The 19641-nt window shown below is 40.2% G+C and overlaps 1 protein-coding gene across 2 annotated transcripts in view; it reads left to right on the top strand.

Annotated features, from left to right (window-relative positions):
* The window catches only part of LOC122795581, a 245578-nt gene that overhangs the window by 119190 nt on the left and 106747 nt on the right, over positions 1–19641 (top strand). For both annotated transcript variants that reach the window (XM_044063829.1, XM_044063831.1), the window contains exon 5: positions 4564–4698. In XM_044063829.1, the coding sequence (XP_043919764.1) occupies positions 4564–4698 (135 nt within the window). The remainder of the gene's footprint in view (positions 1–4563; positions 4699–19641) is intronic.

The following is a 19641-nucleotide window of genomic DNA, read 5'->3' on the forward strand; positions in this document are numbered from 1 at the left end:
GAGGTGTACATGCTGACAACCCACTCATTGTCATATGTACTGCTGGTGAGGGAGCGAGCATAGATTCAAGATTGTTGATATAGTTGCATCACTCACATGTTGAGTTTGTGTGGACTAGGAGTACAGGGTTGTTGGTGAAAATGAGGCAGTTGCTACACTGCCTCAGGCTGCCCATGTCAACCAAGTTGGTTGGAGAAACTGTGGGGAAATTGTCCACCCATAGTGTTAGGTAAATGTATATGGTCAGGAAAAGAGGTGGCACTTAGGAATGGCTAGTGTGTGAGAAGTACGTTGGTACCTCTGAGGCTAGGCTTAGTGTTCCACTGCCAGCAGAGCAGGGCTGTGAAAAACCTATGGAGGACCAAAAGCAAAATGCTAAGGGAAAATTTAACAAGCAAAATGTTTGTATCTATAACCACCAATGGTAACCACCATTATGCGGCAGTGCAGGGTGATGCACTACATGCAAACAAGTGAAAATGTAGGGCTTAAAAAAACAAGAAATAACCCTTTTAACTCAAACTAGCCAATAGGGACACTGTCTCCAAGCTGTGGTCCAGTCACCCTCAATTAGAAAGGGACCAAGATAGCACTCTTTTCCTACAAGGGTGCAGAAGGACCTTCTCCAGCAAAGATGGCTTGAATTTGATGCTCAGAAGTTACAATACAGACCCAGAAACAGGAGAGGTGGAACTGGGCTATGCTACAGCTGGACTAGTATAGTGTACAGTAAAATGTGATAAAAACAGTTCAGACAATTCAAACAGACAGGAGAATGCAAATACAATTAAAAGTGCTATATAAGAGCAAACACAGGCACTTAAAGTTAGATGGGAGCAACAGATGCCTCAGATATTTCAGTATCTCATTGTAGAGCTGGTTTTAGTGCTCAAGTGATATAAAACAGTCTAGAATCAGGAAGTCTGAATCCAGCCAATGCTAGAAAATGCAGGAGCACCGGAAATCCAAAGTGCATAAGATCACAATCACAACAGCAAAATAACAGTTTACTGTCCTCAATTTAAGCAGGCTGCTGACAAGTATTAATTTATTTGTCTTTTGTTAACTGGGTTAGTCCACTGGGCTGATGGCCCATTTTCAGCAGAGACCTGAGGAGAAAAGCTTCACAACAGAAAATTGCAATAAACAAAATTTACATTATAAGTAATGTGAAATTTTACACATAACTACACACATTTGTGCCATATATGAATATGAGTACATAGCTAACATACATTCATATAGTAGTGAAAATTAGCAAAACATAACAGTCAGCAAAAACAATAGGTAAAAAGTACAAGAGGTAGAAACCTGTAGTAAAAATGAAGACTTATAGGGCATCAGAAAAAAAGCTCTTAAACATCTTTCATGACTAAACCAAGTTGGTAGAGAGGAAGAAGAAGAAGGAGTAATAAACTGAAGGGTTGAAAGAGAGGGGTTGGGAGGAAAGTTTATGAGAGTCAAGAGAGTGAAAGAAAGACAAATGTAAAAAAGTGAGGTGGGTGGGAAGTATAGTAGGTAAGGAAGAGAAATATGAGATTTAAGTATAGTATTGCTCAGCGGCAGAGCTGAGGCACCACAGTACTAGTATTTATGAAAGTTATACTTTAGTAAGGAGAGGAAAATCATTATAGTCTAACAATTGGGCAAGTATGTGTTAGGTAGGTTGGTGACAGGTGCAGGAAGGAGAGTTAGCAGGGTAATAAATGTAGCAGAATAAATGCAGTTGAACACTTTTAAGTACAAGCAAAAAAGAAGAAAAATAAAGTAGGAAGAGGCAAGGCAAGGCACAAATACAGTAGCAGCAACTGAACAAAGTGTATTTTTAAGTAGAATGGGAGGAAACAAAAGATAATTCAAGGTTAAGACGCTAAGGAGGTGGGCCTTCACAAATTATCTCTCTGTACTCAGTAGAATGAGCTGATGCAATGGGACTGGGAGGAGTGTACAATATCAAAGTTATAGTAGAGGCAACTCAAAAGCCACCAAGCTTTAGGACCACAACAACAGTTGGGCAGGTGGGTGGGAACAGAGTTAAGGATTCAGTTCACTAAGCCTAAAATACAGTTGCACAGTTTAAACAGATATGCAGCAAATATTGTTTTAGTTATTCAGAAGTGCAGAAAACAGTTAAAAAATAAGCACTTATCTTAAGAGCAAAAACAGGCACTTAAAGTTAGTTGGGAGCAACAAATGCCTCAGATCTTCCAGTATCTCATTGAAGAGCTGGTTTTAGTGCTCAAGTGATACAAAACAGTCTGAATCCAGCCTATGCTACAAAATGCAGAAGCACCGGAGCTAGTCTCACAGCAGGTTTTTGGAAAACAGCAGAGCAAGGGCAGAAGGCCTAACTCACTGCAGCTTTGAGCAAACAAGCACAAACCGATTCAAATACTGACTCTTTAAAGAACAGAAACAGGAACCAGCCAAAGTTCAAATTATCAAATCAAAACACCCTAAAGAGAGCCCTGCAGCAGTAACTCTAGCTAGATCAGATCAAACTGTAACTCCTCTCACGAAGACACAGCTAGGCCTCTCCAGACAAAAGATTAACTGTTTTAGAAGCTCCAAAGGTCACAAACAGTTCTAGATTCAGCAAACCCTGAACCTAGTCTGTACAGTATTCCCTTTTTTGCAGTCACTCAGCAGTATGAGATGGTTAGGCATTCCTCCTTTTTCACCCTTATATTTTCCAGACAGTGATGCCATCATTATCAATTATAGACTAATTTAACAACCTCAACATGAGCATGTTGTTCCAAAAAGAGAGCATAGTGATAATAAAAGAAGTGGTCTCCTTGCTCTACTTTCTCTGCAGTAAATGGCCAAGGGAATCGATCTTCTCAGTATGTCATGCTGGAACATGAACTGTTTACAAATGTTCATCACTTCTGTTATAGCAGTTCTTATACGCTAGCATTTTATATCATTCCAGTTATGATTACTCTATCAACTTGTCTAGTTACCAGTACACATCTAAAATACTGGTATGTAAACTAAGGACTGCTTTACCATATGGAGTACTGGTTTATCATTTAACTTTGGCTTCATAAGAATGTATTTCCAATTTACAAGTTCAAGGGGAAATTTTTCCATTTCCTTCAATCCTACACTAAATCCACTATTGCAGTTGTACATCTGGTGCCATTTAAATCTTTTAAATGTTTCATATGCAATATTTACACTTCATTTAGAGAGCTAAGAAAGGGGCAATATTTCATGCACATCATTTAATAAAAATAACATGCACACATGCAATCAATAAAGGCAGAGACAAAGCATAAAATCAATATAATATGCAATTTTTCTCCTGCAAAAGCCACAGGTGTTACTGTTACTTGGTGTATAACTTCCTTCCTCTTTCAAAGAGGTTTTGTAGTTACTCATGCATTTTAAAAATACTGATTGCATTTATCTGAAACTGCTCTGCTGTGAGTCAGTTTTGTTCATTTGTGATGCAATACATGTTGCAGTTTTACCATTCTGCACACATTACAGCTTCATACTTACTTGTTACTAAATTTCTTTTAAATTACATGGTTACACTCTGCTGTTTTAGTTGTGCTACTGAGAATATTATTTCAGTCATATGTTTCTACCACATCTCCTCCTAGGTATATATACTAAGGCCCCATGACAGTTCTTGTAACTATATAACTCATGCCCTAAAACATTATTGCCTTACACTAAAATTACTCTTTTCTGTGCATCTTTTGGTATCCTACTAGAGCAGCAATTCGAAATTATCTCTCACAACATTTGCTTCTCCAGTTTAGTCTCTGGCAAGGCTTCCTTCTGTGTGCCATTTGCCTGTCATCCCTGTGTCCGCATGGGTTTTACTAGTGTTTCTGGCTTCTTCCTATATTCTGTACATATGCCATTAGGTGAAATGGTATGCTCTTGTGTAAATGCATAGGTAGGTGCATGTAGGTGTGTGTCCATATACATGTGTGCGTGTGTGCATGTGTGTGTGTGTGTGTGTGTGTGTGTGTGTGTGTGTGTGTGTGTGTGTGTGTGTGTGTGTGTGTCTACAGGCATTCTGAAATTAACTTTTTTCTTTGTCAAAGAATACTTATTTGCCTCATACCTTTTACTTCCCTAAATAGACTATAACTTTCCACTGACCCTGAATTGGAAAGACTAGCCATCAGAAAAAAAAAATTAATAATGTGCAAGTCTCTGTGGAAATGTGAAGGGATATTGCCATAATACTAACTGTATACCTTTGCTCTGTGGTACATATGTGTGCTTCAAATGTTTCCATTTGTAATTTTATATAGGTCTGGAATTAACTGAATTGCAATATACTCTAATAGGTTGAACTAGGCTGAACACTGAATTATATAACAATAGATATGGTTTGCATTCATACTCAGCCTTAATTTAATCCTTTCTTTCCTAACCTGTGCTTCAAATGTGCTTGCAAAGTTGGATATCTAAAAGTCAGTTTAAATAAGGTCTGAGTTGCAGTTTGGTAGCTAAGTATTGCACTGAAGTGTGTGATGATGTGTCACTACATTCAAAAAAAGACAACGTGACAGATATTTTTCTGTTTGCTTGCAGAAAATCCTATCTTTACAGTCTCCGTATTCATCAACCTGTTTCTTATTCTGGCTGGAAATATGTATGCCTTAGCTAAGAGGATCAGGAAAAGAGGACAAAGACAAAGCGACAGGGATACTGTCCAAAGTAGAACAGGTAGGTCTACTTAGATGTAGTCAGAATATTTTTGCTGTTAAACGATCAAAAGAAAAGAAATAGTTTATGTAAATTAGTTTGTAGACTCTGTAGCTGTGCCTGTTTTAGGAAAGGAAAAACATTTTTAAAACATGGACTGCTCTGACTACATTCTGAAAAGAGAAAAAAATGTGTTGTTATAATTAAATTCTTACATGTGAACTTCACTGCTGTGAAAGAAAGTGAACCTTGCACTACCACAAGGATGAAAGTCATGAAGGAACTGCAACCGAAAACTGCTAGTAGTTTTAAAAGCTGCTGCATCTACTGGAGTTAGAAATGAAATGCACTAAGCTGTTAGACAACTTGTATGCCAAACAACCTGCTTTCCCTTTTAAAAATGGAGAGATCAGATAAGGGCAGGTCTCTGATCAGAAACCTTTAACTGTCCCAAGATGAACGTAAAAAATTCAACACTCTGGCTTTTCTCTTGATATACATTTATTTATATTGATTTCTTGAACACATAACATAGAGGCTTAAGATTGGGTTGCTGATCATAACGTGCTTATTGTGAGTCCTAGACACGGATGCCAAGAAATTTACCACAAGAGTAATGCTCAAGAGGTGAACCTTGGCATCCATGTTGAGAACTCATAACATGGGGTTATAATCAGTGAGATGATTATACTTCGTAGTGCATGCAGTTTTATCTGCTCCATGAACTGTTACTTACAGGAAAAAAATTGCAAAGTGTTTGCTGGCTTTAAAGCTGTAAAACTCTTAGTGAGTGCTGTCAAGAGAGGTAGTGTAATGCAGTCTGTTATGTTTACACTCACCTTTAATGCCTCAACTGTCTAGATTTTTGTAGAACATTCAGATTATTGCTTTGTATTTTTGGTCTATTCCTCATAAAATCAGTTGTTTTCAGACAAACCATCAAGGATTTAAGTTGCTAAATAATGACATACATTTGAGTGTCAGAGTTCATATCCTTCAGAATATGCAGGTGAACACATCCTGTTATTCTAGCAACTTTTTATGTTTTTTTTAGAAGAAGTTAGGGACATAAGGGTATGGACAAAAGGCAGAAACAAGTGTTTTGTTCTGCTGCTCTCATTTTCTGGTCAGTACAGGCAGATTTTACTGCTAAGTGCTTTTCTTGACCATTACAAAATAAGCAGGGGGTGCTTAACAATTGTTAAGATCTGGTCTGGTGCCACTTTGACGCTTAAGTAGTTTATTTTTTTCTGAATATCAGAGAGTAATCACTTCATTCCATGCACTACAATGTGGTTATGACTGGCAACACAATAAAAATCCTTTTTTGCATCAGTGCAACATCTGCCATATTTAAACTAGAATGGTCAAGAATAAAACAGGGTTTTACTGAGTGTACTTGTTTCATGATAAGGGCGTGCTGTAGAAAACATAAAACCTAAGTAACATCAGACACATTCTATACAACTTGAAGTAAATGTCATGGTAAGATATCTTATTTTAAATTACACATTTAAAATTGTATTTGTTTCCCCAAGGAAGATGATTGAGTTGCTTGGTAAATTGCGATTGTGTTATTGTTCCTCTCTTCATGGCACCAACTAATTATTTGTTTGTTTATTCAGCCAACAAGTTAAAATTTACCTAGGCAAATTAAAGTATTTATTCTGTTTTGCCAGTTAGATATATTTTCATATAGACATTGGTACTATATAGCATTTTGGCTTGTCTGATAACTGCTTGACACTGAATTTTAGTAGCATCTTATTTTTGCCTGCTGTTTATTTTTCAGGTAAAAGTTGTAGAATTTTACTCTAGTCCTAGGGTTACAAGTTGGGGTTATTTATATATTTATATTTCTTTACAGTGTAGTGCGCTGATCAGTATTGAACAATTTAAATTTCAGGCTTAGCCTGGGTGAGATGAAAAATATTTCACAAACAAAAAAATACATAAATGTAAGTAATAACAGAGTAGTTCAGACTAATTGCATACAAAAAACTGCATGGGCTTAGAATCTTAAAGTAGTATAAAGCTTGCAAAAACTCTTGCAGGGGATGATTGTCTCCCAATTTATTATGTATATTGTGATTAATCACAAGTTTTTTCATTAAATAAGATGGTGCCTAAATGAGTGATACCATGCAGTGAAAAAAGTTCTTAACCTTCAAATGGGTGGAAAAAGGAGAACTAACTGAAAATTAGATTGTGAAGGAAGACGTGAACAATAATTAGAGTCAAGATGAGTGGCAGCCATTACAGCAATGTGCTGCAGGTGATAAAAATTAATCAATTGAATGCCCAGGAAATAATGAGAAGTTTGTAAGAAGAAATTGTGGCTTGTGATGTATTTTTCATCTGCTAGAAGGATACACAAGGAGATTAAAAGTAGCTGGAATTCAACAACAGAGACAACCACAAACAGCACAAATGTTCCAGTCAAATAAAACACGAGCTATTTGGGTGTTTCAAATCTTCAAGCAGACAAACAATTCACAAACAGCTGAAACTCAGTCAAATAATTCTACTTAGTCTGGCTCAAAGGATTTCAAAATAATTTATTTAACTGGGTAGCAGTATTATAGTGAAAGTACCTTAGCTCGTTGAATCATTCATACCCTTTAAAAGGCATCGGCATCAACTGAAAAATTTCCAATACTTTATATACTCATTTTTTTAAAGTAGTTTAACAGTTAATTATCTAATTAGCCAATCAAAAATGTAGACAATATATATTTTTTAGAAAAAATGATGTCTGTATAGTCAAAGGGATGGTAATACATAACACAAAAAGCAATGCTGTGTCAGTGTAAAATAGGCAGCATGCTTCCTGCCTTTGGTGTAGAAGGTTGTGGGTTTGTTTCTCACACCACACAGCTAGATTGTTGATACTACAGTGCAGCATAACAGGTGCTACACTCTTAAATGTGCTGCCCTTTGGATAAGGCATTAAACCAAAGTCTCATCTGCTTAAGTTGGTGGTAGCTTAGTGGGATGTAAAAGGGTCTACAAAACCTAATAAAGAGAGTAGGAGGAATTTCCCCTAGTACTACAAATACCACCTTGAGTTTTCCCTGAAAAATGGCCACAAGCCTAGTGTGACTGACATGGTCAACAAAAGGGAAAATAAAATAAATAACTGCATGGAATAACTTAGTCTGTCCCTGTCAGACACAATTTTAACATGTTCAGTACCTAAAGTGGCTGTCCATTGACCTATGATTCCTCATTACTTGCCTTTATTGGAAGGAAAACATTAATTGTTCAAGATCACAATGCACTGCTTTGGAGGTGGTCTTCTTTTCCTAATGTTGTGTTACTGTAGAGTTGGTATATGTAAGTTTGGTAGTGCTAAGCAAAACTCTACTCATTGTGACAGTTATTCACTTGATTTGACTAAAATGCCAGCCTTGAAACACCTGTGATAATTATATTTTACATTCTTACTGAATTACCAAAATAGCTGTGCACTTATTTTGGTACTTATTAGTTATCTAACAAAGATATGTCTTGGTTTGTACTCTAGTGAGAGTGGAGAAAGAGCCTAGCCATTTCTAGGTCTCTGGTTGTTGTAGAGCCTTGAAGTGTGTTATTTCAGTATTGGCTATTGGGTCATTCAAACATTTTTACCTTTTCTTTGCTTTTATAAGTTGTAGAAGTTTGTGCGGGCTCCTGCTCATTTGCTTAGAGCTGTGAGACACTAAGCAACTGCACTATTCATTGTGACAATTTTTCACCAGATCTGACTAAAATACTTACCTTGAAAATTCTGGGCTAAGTATAGTTTGTATTCTTACACATCTACTGTGATAGCTGTGCACTTATGTTGGTACTTATTAGTAATCAAACTATGATTTGCGTTGGTTTGTGCTCCAATGAGATTGAAGAAATAACCTAGCCATTTCTAGGCCTCTGATTACTATAAAACCTTGAAGTGTGCTATTTTTGCTATTGATCAGTGGGCTTGCTTGTGCTATTACAAGTTGTAAGAGTCTGTGCGACACTGCTCATCACACAACTGCATTTAACCATGCACTGTATAGACACAAGCACTTAAATTAACTTTAATAATATAGCCTGTCTCACAAATTCATAATATATTTTAATAGTCAGTAGTTGCATGAAGAGCCCCTGGTTTGTGTAAAGATTTGCACTATTCTTCCTGTGTAGACTTAGATTGCTCATTTTAAACAGACAGTATACCAGTAAATCAACTCTTAACTTCTTAGGCACTCCCTGCCCCCCTTCTGCCACATTAGTAAGCAACCATGGAACCATGGATTTGCACTTTTCAGCCATCTTTGTAGCCAAGTTGGTTGAAATGGGCATCTTGAGACAATGAAGCAACAGTCATATGTTTACTGACAACTACTTACTACTTAAACAAACTGACACAGTGTAAGAGAGAGAGATAGAGATGTTATTATATAATGTTAATGTAGGTACAGCTCTCAAAGCAAATAGGTTGCTAGTATCACGCAACATATAACCAAAACAATTACATACAGCTCAAACCAAACACTTAGATCTACATATGATGAGGCTCTTGAAAGTAAACTACTTAAACCACAAATGCTTCAGAAATGTAACCTAGGAAACAAGTACCCTCAGCAACCTCACAATCAAAAAAACACCAGCAAACCCACCATGTAACAAACATCTGAGAGTCACATTGTCTTAATTCAAAAACCCATAAGGCAAACCTCCACACAATCCAATGTCCTAGTTACAGGTAACTCCATAGTGAAACAAACCAATGTGTCACTCTTAAGGCTGTGTAAGAAGGGGGTCACAGTCAGTTGTCTATCAAGTGCCAAATTCTCCACATCATGCATGTACTCCTGTTCCTGCACCACACGTACACATATGACAAAGTCATAGTATATGTGGTGTACATGATTTGAGATGTATCTCTCTGACCAATATGAAGAAAGACATGATGCAGTCTTAGAATGTGTGTCTGTGGCAGATATGAACCTAGTCTTGAGCAGTATTCTACCATATCCAAGAATGATACCACAATATGAACCAAAATGTATTGACTTCAGTAATTGGCTTAGCTTCTGGTGTTTTGCAAAGGGGATTACAATATACAGCCACCTAGGAGGAGATGGTAGACAATCCTAACTGCTTTGCAAGGGATGGCCTGTACCTACCTTCCCAAGGCTTAGGTACAGTGGCTAAATCCTTGTCTATCTCTGTAGTGCCTTTTTAGTCAAAGTCAGCTTCTTAAAGCTTCCAACATAACAATACAGAATCTGGATAACATAAAGGTGTTACTGCTTAATGCTGAGAGCCTTAACAAAAAAGTTCAATCCCTACAAACATTCATTTCCCTAGAAAACATTGCTATATGCATTGTCAGGTAGACTTGGTTAAAGACCAATGACATCACTCCATTAGAGCAGGAGTACAAATAAGCCAAACACAGTAAATGAGGCACTATAGGAACCCCCTCAATATCCTCCACAGTTCATACCTCCACCTAACTAATATAGAGTCCCTATGCATTAAGCCAAACACCAATCTCCTAGTGGACTTTAACTACTGTTTCATCAAATGTGAAACTTACACATCCCAGGGGTGATAAAATCCTGGACATGGTCCATACCAATATGGGACAGCTTTGGTCAGCATCAATTGTATAACTTCCTCCCTAGTCAGATTGGACCACAGACCAGTCATATTCACCATAAAGTTGAAGTCATAAGCATCTTCCAAGACCTAACTATTCAGAGATTATTCCAAGGCTAATCTACTAAAACTGAGTGATAATCTGGAAAAAATAAAAAGTCCCTTCCATTTTGATGACCCCATGGCTTAAGCAGAATCCTTTTCTTCCAAATTCTATACACATGTAAGTACCCACAAATGCATCTGCCCCGCAAAGTAAATACAACGCCAAAAGAAACACCTATAGGTTCATAGGTTCATATGTGTTTACTAGGCTAATGACCACAAGAGCCTTTTTTCAGCCTAGCCATGCATCCCAAATCCCTGACATGTTCTGAAACCTTTGAAAAGTGTAAGCAGGGGCTTGGAAGATGAAACATTTACAAGCAGTGGCCTGGGAGATGAACCATTTACAGGTTGCCTGTGTCTATTAGAGACATAGATGTCAAACTAGGGGTGACTTTCCTGTTCCCCATCCAACTATCCAAGTTACAGATGAATTAGGTTAGGGAGGAACTCTACTTCACATGGATGGGGGGCCTATTCCAGAGATGGGGTAGTCTTTGGGGATAAATACCTGTCTCTCCAGCAGGTCCTATTTATATCACAGGTAAGGTTTAATTCTTTAGAATGGGTAATTCTGGTGCTGTTTGTTTTGTGGATATGCAGGAGGTCCATCAGACTGGGTTCTGACAATGACCTGTATGCCAGGCATAGCTCTCTCCTCAAAAGCCTGTAGGAGACAGAATACAAGTATAGGGCCTAGAGGCGGTCTGCATAGGACATGTTACTTATGTCCTGTATTCTTTTAGCAAAAAAACCTCTGTGGATGTTCCAATTTTTGGACATACCTGGTTAGGTACATGCCAAAGGGGACATTGTACTCAATCATAGATCTGATGAATGCTGAATACAGTGGAATAATGACTTCCTTGGACCTAGATTTCATCCCTTTGTTTATAAGTTGTGCATCATTAAATGATTTCCTCACTACTGTAGACACATGATGGTCAAAGGCCAGATTACGGTTTATATGTGTCCATAAGTCCCTGACTACTGGGTCATCTCTAAGGGGTGTGTTGTCTATATCATAGTTACCTGGGGTGGATGACTTCCCAAAGACTGCTATAATGTATTTTTTTGGCATTTAGTCAGACTCTACCAGGTTGAGTAGGAATGACCTGCTCTTGATGAAATCAAATTGGCTGGGTATGATGGTACTCAAATATAAATAGAGTCTATAAAAAATAATTGCATGCAAAAATAAGTTTAACTCTCTAGATGCCAAAACACTCTTATTAAACTTAACACAGGACTATCATTGCTAGAATCTCCTTGTGTTCTGAGACTGCTTCTCAAACAATCAGGAAATATAGAGCCAATAAGTATATTTTTGGCACTTTGACTGTTCAGAGTTCTGCACTATCTTTATTCTTGCTTGACTGAGTTATTTATATATTTGCTGGCAGACTTTTGTTTTGTGATCTGTGCTGAAACTTTTTTCTCTCTCCCTACTGCTGTTGTGATCTTAAAGTTAGTAAAACTGGTCTAACAGCTTTTGTGTTATCTGATTGTCTCAAGGCTTGGCCTTTGTCTTGCTGGTATAAAATATTTGTAAATCCCTGCATATCATTGCTAGAATCTCCTTGTGTTCTGACTGAGAGCGCTTCTGAAACAATCTGGAAATATAGAGATGATAAGTATTTTTTTTGGCACGTTAACTGTTCAGAGTTCTGTACTGTCTTTATTTTTGCTTGACTGAATTATTTATACATTAACTGGCAGAATTTTGTTTTGTGCTCTGTGCTGAAACTTTTTTCTTCTACCCTCCTACCCTATTGCTGTTGTGTTCTTAAAGTTGGTGGCTTTTGCAGTTGCCCATCCCTACTGTAAATTTGATCTGGGACACTCCTCCCAGTCCTATCCATTTAGCTTATTCTACCTAATATAGAGATCATTTGGGAAGGCCAAACCTCTTAGCCCCTTAACCTTGAATTATTTTCTGTTCCTGCTCTCTCACTTTGTTCTTTATAAAAAGACACTTTATTCAGCTGCTTATATTTTTCTAATCTGTGCTTCTTCCTACTACTCTATTACTTCATCTGTGTTCAACTGCAGCTTTCCTGTTGCATTGATTACTGCTTGTTTATAGCCTTTCATAGGTTCATAGGTTCATAGGTTCATACTAGGCTATCTGCCCTGGGGTATTTATAAGCCTAGCCCAACTGTGTTTGGCTTACGCCACCCCTTGATTTGAGTATACTGTGCCCTTTTTAAAGTTTAGTTTACTGTGCCTCTGTCTAATAGTGACACGGAAGTAATCCCCGGGACAAACCTATGATCCCCCATCCACTCATCAAGATTCTTCTTAAAGAGAGTCAGTGAGGTGCTCTGCCTAACATGAATTGGAATTCTATTCCAGAGCGAAGGGAGCCTCTGGGTTATGAATCTGTCCTTCTAGCATGTTCTATTTATTTCTGTGCTGAGGTTCAAGTCCCTCGAGCGCGTGGCTCTAAGGGATTTAGATTTACTGAGCTGGAGCATGTCCATTAATTCTGGGTTGGACATAGCTTTATATGTCAGGCATAGATCACCTCAAAGTAGGCGGTATGCAACTGAGTAGAGCTGGAGTTTTTTTAACCGAGCAGCATATGGCATCTGTTTGAGTCCCTTGATCCTCCTGGTGAGGTACTTTTGGGATCTTTCTAATTGCTGCAGGTGTTGGGTAAGGTACATCCCAAAGGGCGCATTGTATTCTATGATGGGCCTGATGAGGGATGAATTAAGGGGCACGATTACCTCTCTTGATCTAGATGTGAATCCTTTCATGATGAGGTGGGCTATGTAGAAGGTCTTTCTAACCACTTTGGCAATGTGGTTGTCAAAGGAGAGATTGCTATCAACTTGGGTCCCTAGATCCCTAATTACTTTCTCTGTACTTAATGGGTTACCACCTATGTGGTAATTTGTGGGCACATTGTTTTTGCCAAAGGGTATGACTATACACTTTTTGGCATTTAGCTTTAGACCATGGCTCTGGCACCAGTTATCCATCTCTGTGAGACCTTTTTGAAGGATGTTTGTGTCAGCTGGAGAGTCGATTATGGCACCCAGTTTGCAGTCATCTGCGAACTTGGTGAGCCATAGTCCTCCCACGTTGCCTGTACCTCAGAAAAGTAAATACCGAACAAGAGAGGTCCCAGGACAGAACCTTGTGGGATGCCACTTGGGACCGGTTTTGAGTCTGACATGGCACCAGCAACTCTGACTCTGTGGGTTCTGTCTTTGAGCCAGTTTGCGACCCATCTTGTGACATAGGGGTTTATATTTAGGCTGGATATCTTATCTGTGATGCCCGAGTGGGGTATTGTGTCAAATGCCTTTGCGAGGTCCAGATAGGCTGTGTGGACTACCTTCCCTTCATCTATGGCCTTGGTGACTATTTCGAAGAAGTCGACCAGGTTCAAAAGGCAGGATCTGCCCTTGATGAAGCCAAATTGGGTAGGATCTAGTGTCTGTATGTCCCCAATGTCTTTGTTTATGAGTTCCATGATGATCCTCTCCACAGACTTGCAGACTAGGCTAGTCAGGCTTATGGGGCGATGGTTTCCAGGGTCCGCAGAGGTGCCACCTTTGTGGAGTGGGACCACTGTTGCTGTATGCCATTCTTTGGGCAAATATCCTGTAGTGAGGCTGAGATTGTACAGCAGTTTTACTTGAGAGATTAGTTCTTCTTGGAGTTCATGTAGGACGCAACCCTGGATGCCATCTGGTCCCATGGAAGCAGTGTGTTTTGCTTTGGAGAGGGCGGCCTTCACCTGAGCATCAGAGATGTTTGGGAGGCTGCACTCTGCTGAGATAGATACTTGATCTTTTGGGGTGGAGGGGGTGGAGAAGTTTGCACTGAACCTGTCTGCCAGGATATTGGCGACGTCTGTGGGTTCAGTGTATTTTTTGTCGCTTAGAATCAACTCAGAACAAGTCTGGGAGTTGCATCTCAGGTGCCTAACATAACTGAAAAAAGCCTTATGATTGTCTTTAGTGTCCTGTGCAATTTTTCTCTCGAAGCTGGCCTTGGAGGATTTTATGAGGGATCGTAATTTTTTGCTAGTACTGATCAGAGATGCCTTCCCTTTTAGGGATTTTGCTCTATCATGTAGTAGCTTCCTCCTTCTGTTGTACAGTTCATTTATGGCTGGGGTCCACCAGACTGGATGCCTGCCTTTGGATGATTGGGTCTTGATTTTGTTTGGGACATGCATTCCTGGAGATGTCCGTAGAATGTGTTTATATAGGATTCTGCAGTTTGGGCCGTAGTTTCCACTGGCCCTGGGGCCTTGAAGGATTCCACTTCGGTTTTGAGAAGTGTGAAGTTCGCTTTTGAGAAGTTTTTCATTGTGGTTTTCTGGGCTGGGGGTGGGGTCGGGATGTGGATATCCAGTGAAATTAATTTATGGTCTGATCTTACCAATGAGGGATATACTTCTGGTGTGCAGCATAGAGTCCCCATGTTGGTAATGATCAGGTCTAGTATGTTTTCCCCTCTTGAGGGAGTGGTGACTAGTTGTTCCATAGCATTTGAGTTTATAAATTCCAGGAACCTTTGGGCTAAGGTGCTGGGGCTTGAGTAATGCTCCCAGTCTATGTTTGGGTAGTTGAAGTCCCCCAATATAATGGTGTTTGGAGAGATCTTCATGTTCTCCAATGTTTTCAGGAAAGCTGAGTGGAATTCCTGACTTTGAGAGGGTGGTCTGTAGGATGCTATAAACTGAAAAGCAGTCTTGCCCACTGTCAGTTGCACATGGATGGTCTCCGATACTTTGTGCAATGCCACTAACCTGGAGGTGTGGATATCCTTGATAAATATGGAAACTCCCCCTCCTTTTGTGGTTCGGTCCGGGTTTTGGGACCGAAAAGCATGATATGAGGTATAACCTGGTAGTGCTGGGGTGCTCTCTGGAGCCTTGAACCAGGTTTCTGTCACTGCACAGATATCGATGTTCTCCATACTGAGGAGAGCTTCGAGTGCATGCATCTTGAGGTTAAGACTTCTGGCGTTTAGCAGCATTACCCTTAGTTTCTTGTTCCTTGTTCTGTAAATTGTTAAGTGTTACTCTTAAGTGTTATTCTAAGCTCTTAGTTTTGGTTTAAGCACTTGGGCTTTAGGCCCACCCCTTAGCTCTCCTTGGCCTTTCTCCCTCAGATTCTGACAAATATGGACAGACAATTTCCTACAGTTTCTCCTGCTGGGCTGGTTGATATGGGCATCCTGAGACAGTGTAGCAACTGCTTTATGTACACAGACAACCATCTTCTACTACCACCTAGGAACACAATTTGTGAGAGATGCAATTACATTAGGAACCTAGAGTTCAAGCTCTCTTCTCCTCAAGCCAGTATATCTGGCACCGAAAAGGTTGTCAACACAATCACTATACCTCAAACACTTCCCACACCTGCACAACACACTTTCATATTCAGAGGTCCTCCACATAAACATACCCAGACAAAGGAGTTCCCCGAGGCAAAAACAAACGCAGTCTCCACAGCCCTCCACACCACATACCACACATAGTGCACACACCTGTGCCTCACATGCCTCATAGCCATTAAGACTTTGCCATAAATAAAACATATTAGTCATAGGAGACTCCATTGTGAGACACACAGATGTGCCTCTCACTATGCTAGATAAGGAAAAAGTCACTGTTAGCTGTCTGTCAGGTGCCAGAATCTGCCATATTACATGCACACTCAAGTCTCTCAACAACAGGTACTGTTATGACTCTGTCATAGTCCATGTTGGTGTGAATGACTTGAGACGGACCTCTCTTGACTATATGAAGACAGACATGATTGAGCTTGCTGATTATGTGTCCCAGGCTGGTATTGTATGTCACTAGCCTTAAGCAGCATTCTGCCATCACCCAGAATGATGCCTCAATACAAACAGAAAATGATGGACATAACAATTGACTTAGTGTCTGGTGTCATTCCAGGGGGATCCAGTACCTGACACATGGGAAGATATGATCGACAGACCACAATGCTTTGCCAGAGATGGCCTGCATCTGTCTCACCTGGGCTTTAGGCTTCTGACAAAGGCTCTTGCCTCCCCTATAGTGCCATTTTTAGGAAAAGTGATGAGGTTAAAACTACCAACATAAAAATTTCAACAAAACACAAATTAAAGGTCATGCTGCTAAACGCTAGGAGTCTAAACATGAAACTGCACTCATTGTAAGCATTCCTAACCCTGGAAAATGCTGACATCTGTGCAGTCACAGAAACCTGGTTAAAAGCTGCGGAGAGCACCCCAGCCTTACATGGTTACTCATCCTATCATATATGCAGACCCCAAACTGTGGGCAGTAAAGGCAAAGGAGGTGGAGTTTAAATATACATTAAAGACATACACACCTCCAGGCTGGTCAAACAGTGTGACACACAGGAGACACTCCAGGTGCAGTTAATCATCGACAAGACCCCAATTCCAATCATAGCTAGTTACCAGCCCCCCAAATTGGACTCAACATGCCCAATCTGCCTATTTAGACCTGTTTGAATCTATCAAGATTCAACCCTTTACCCTGATCCTGGGTGACTTTAACTTCCCAAACATAGATTGGAAGAACTACTCATGCCAGAACACAAATGCCCAGAGATTCCTTGATTTTGTCAATGCAAATGTCTTGGAACAGCTAGTCAATACCCTCACGAGAGGTGATAATATCTTGGACTTGGTATTAACCAACATGAGTAACCACTGCAGCATCGCAACGGTGTCATACTCCCTGGTAAGATCCAACCACAAAGTGGTCACTTTCAAAGTCACCATCTCCCCCAACCCCCTCTAGCTAGGATCAGATATAAAAACTTCTCCAAAGCTGATTACAGCCTCCTGAGGGATGGTATAAACAGCTTCACAACCCCCTCCCCCTCTGTAGGAACTGGCACCAATATCAAAAACTACACCAAAGCATTATACGAGCATTTATATGGATTCATGGAATCAGGGATACCTGACAGGACTAAGTCATCTTCTGCAAGGAATAGTAAAGCTGTCTGGTGGGCACCTGCAATAAATAAACTCTGTAACAAAAGGAAAAAATTGCTGTCCAAGACCAAGAAGGAGCAAGTACCCAGTTGGAAGCAATGTCTCCTTAGCCTGAACAAGCAAATAAGAGCACTAGTGAAACTCCCAAAGCAAACTTTGAGTCCAAATTGGCCGCATCTACTAGAGACAATCATAAGGCCTTCTTCACATATGTCTGCAACCTCAAAGGAAGGACCCAGATCTGTTCAGAACTGGTAGTCAAGGATACCACATACACAAATACCATAGATATAGCAAACTTGCTGACTGACAGATTCAGTAAAAACTTTACCCCTCTATTCCCCCATCATTAAATCAGGACATCCCCAGTACCTGTTCCCTTCCCTTTATATCTAGGGAACAGGTCATTACTGGTCTCTCAAAGGCAAAAAATACAGCCTCCGTGGGACCTGATAACATCCCAGACCACATCCTACTTGAACTCAGGCAGAAACTTGCAGCACCATTAGACACCCTATTCAACCAAAGCCTGAGTACTGGCTTCATCCTAGCTGAGTGGAGGACAGCCACTGTCATCCCTTTACACAAAGGTGGAGCGTCCACCGATCTGGGAAATTATAGACCCATCAGCCTAAGTAGTCTGATCTGCAAGGCCATAGAATGGATTACCATGGAACTAATTAACAAGGACATTGGTAACCTCCACACAATTGATCCCACACAGTTTGGCTTCATCAAGGGGAGGTCATGTGTGCTAAATTTGGTCGACCTCTTTGAGACAGTCGCCAAAGCCATGGACGAGGGGAAGATGGTGCGCACTACCTACCTTGACCTGGCCAAAGCCTTTGACACTAATCCCCACTCGGGCATAATAGATAAACTCTCTCAGCTAGGCATCAATCTATATGTTACCAGATGGGCAGCAAACTGGCTCACTGATAGAACCTACATAGTCAAAATAGGGGAAGTCACCTGAAGCAGTAGACCCTTAACAAGCGGCATATCCCAGGGTTTGGTCTTGGGTCCTCTGTTATTTGGGATATACTTTTCTGAGGTGCAGGCCAAAATCAGTGGGCTATGGCTGACCAAGTTTGCAGATGACTGCAAGCTGGGTGCTGTCATCAATTCCCCTAGTGATGTGGACATCCTCCAAGAGGGTCTTACTCAGACAAATGACTGGTACCAGATACATGGCCTCTAGCTGAATACCAAAAAATGCATTATCATCCCCTTTCATACAGACTCCTCAGAGGTGACCTCTGTCTGGCATAGAAAGTGATCACGGACCCCACCTTGATGGGACTGCTGCATATCCGCAAGTCAAGCTCTACTTGAGTTACCCACACATGTGGCCTCAACCTGGTCTGTGTCATCAACAAGACTTGTTGGCAGGACAGATTTGTGTCCCATAGACTCCCCCATCTATGGAATAGACTCCCCTCTCCACATCAAGCAGAGTACCTCTTTACCCCTTTTTAAGTGCAACCTGGATAACTCGATGGGAAACAGAAAATCTACCCCTGGGATTCCACCCGTAGGGTGCTGATTTGTCTAAACATGGGCTAAACTCTTGACTAGGCTTATAAGATCCTCAGGGCCAATAGCCTAGTAAACTCCTATGATTCTATGACTCTGGACCTTGATCAATCCAACCAAGGCCAGGTGAGGTAAAATAGACATACATGTGAAACCTTCTTTAATTATGTTAGAAACCTCAGAAACAATGCCCACTCTTTGCAGAACTAATAGTAAATGATATGACATACTCAGACCCAGAAGACACATAGCCAATCTACTAATTGACAAATTTATCTCAAATTGCCCACTTATCCCATATTCCTACATCACATAGCCATATCCACGCACACCCTCAATCTCTAGAAAACAAATCCTTAAGGCACTATCCAAGGCCACAAATACCACTTCTATAGGGCTGGATAGCATAACTGACTGTCTACTAGCTAGCCTGAAATAGGACTTTTTCCGAAAACAGGCTTTGTGCCAGCTGAATGGAAGACAGCAACAGTCATCCCTTTGTACAAAGGTGGGGTGTCAAGGTACTTGGCTAATTATAGACCTATAAGCCTGACCAGCCTCATCTGTAAAACTATGGAAAGGGTTGTTATCGAATTAATGAACAAGGACATAGATAACCTACAAACTCTCAACCCAAGGCATTTCAGATTTGTTGAGGGTAGGTCCTCCCTATGTAACCTATTTGATTTCATCTAGAA

Source organism: Protopterus annectens, chromosome 2.part2 (genome assembly GCF_019279795.1).
Source record: "Protopterus annectens isolate FY-2018-M chromosome 2.part2, PAN1.0, whole genome shotgun sequence".
In the NCBI taxonomy this organism is placed as follows: Eukaryota; Metazoa; Chordata; order Ceratodontiformes; family Protopteridae; genus Protopterus; species Protopterus annectens.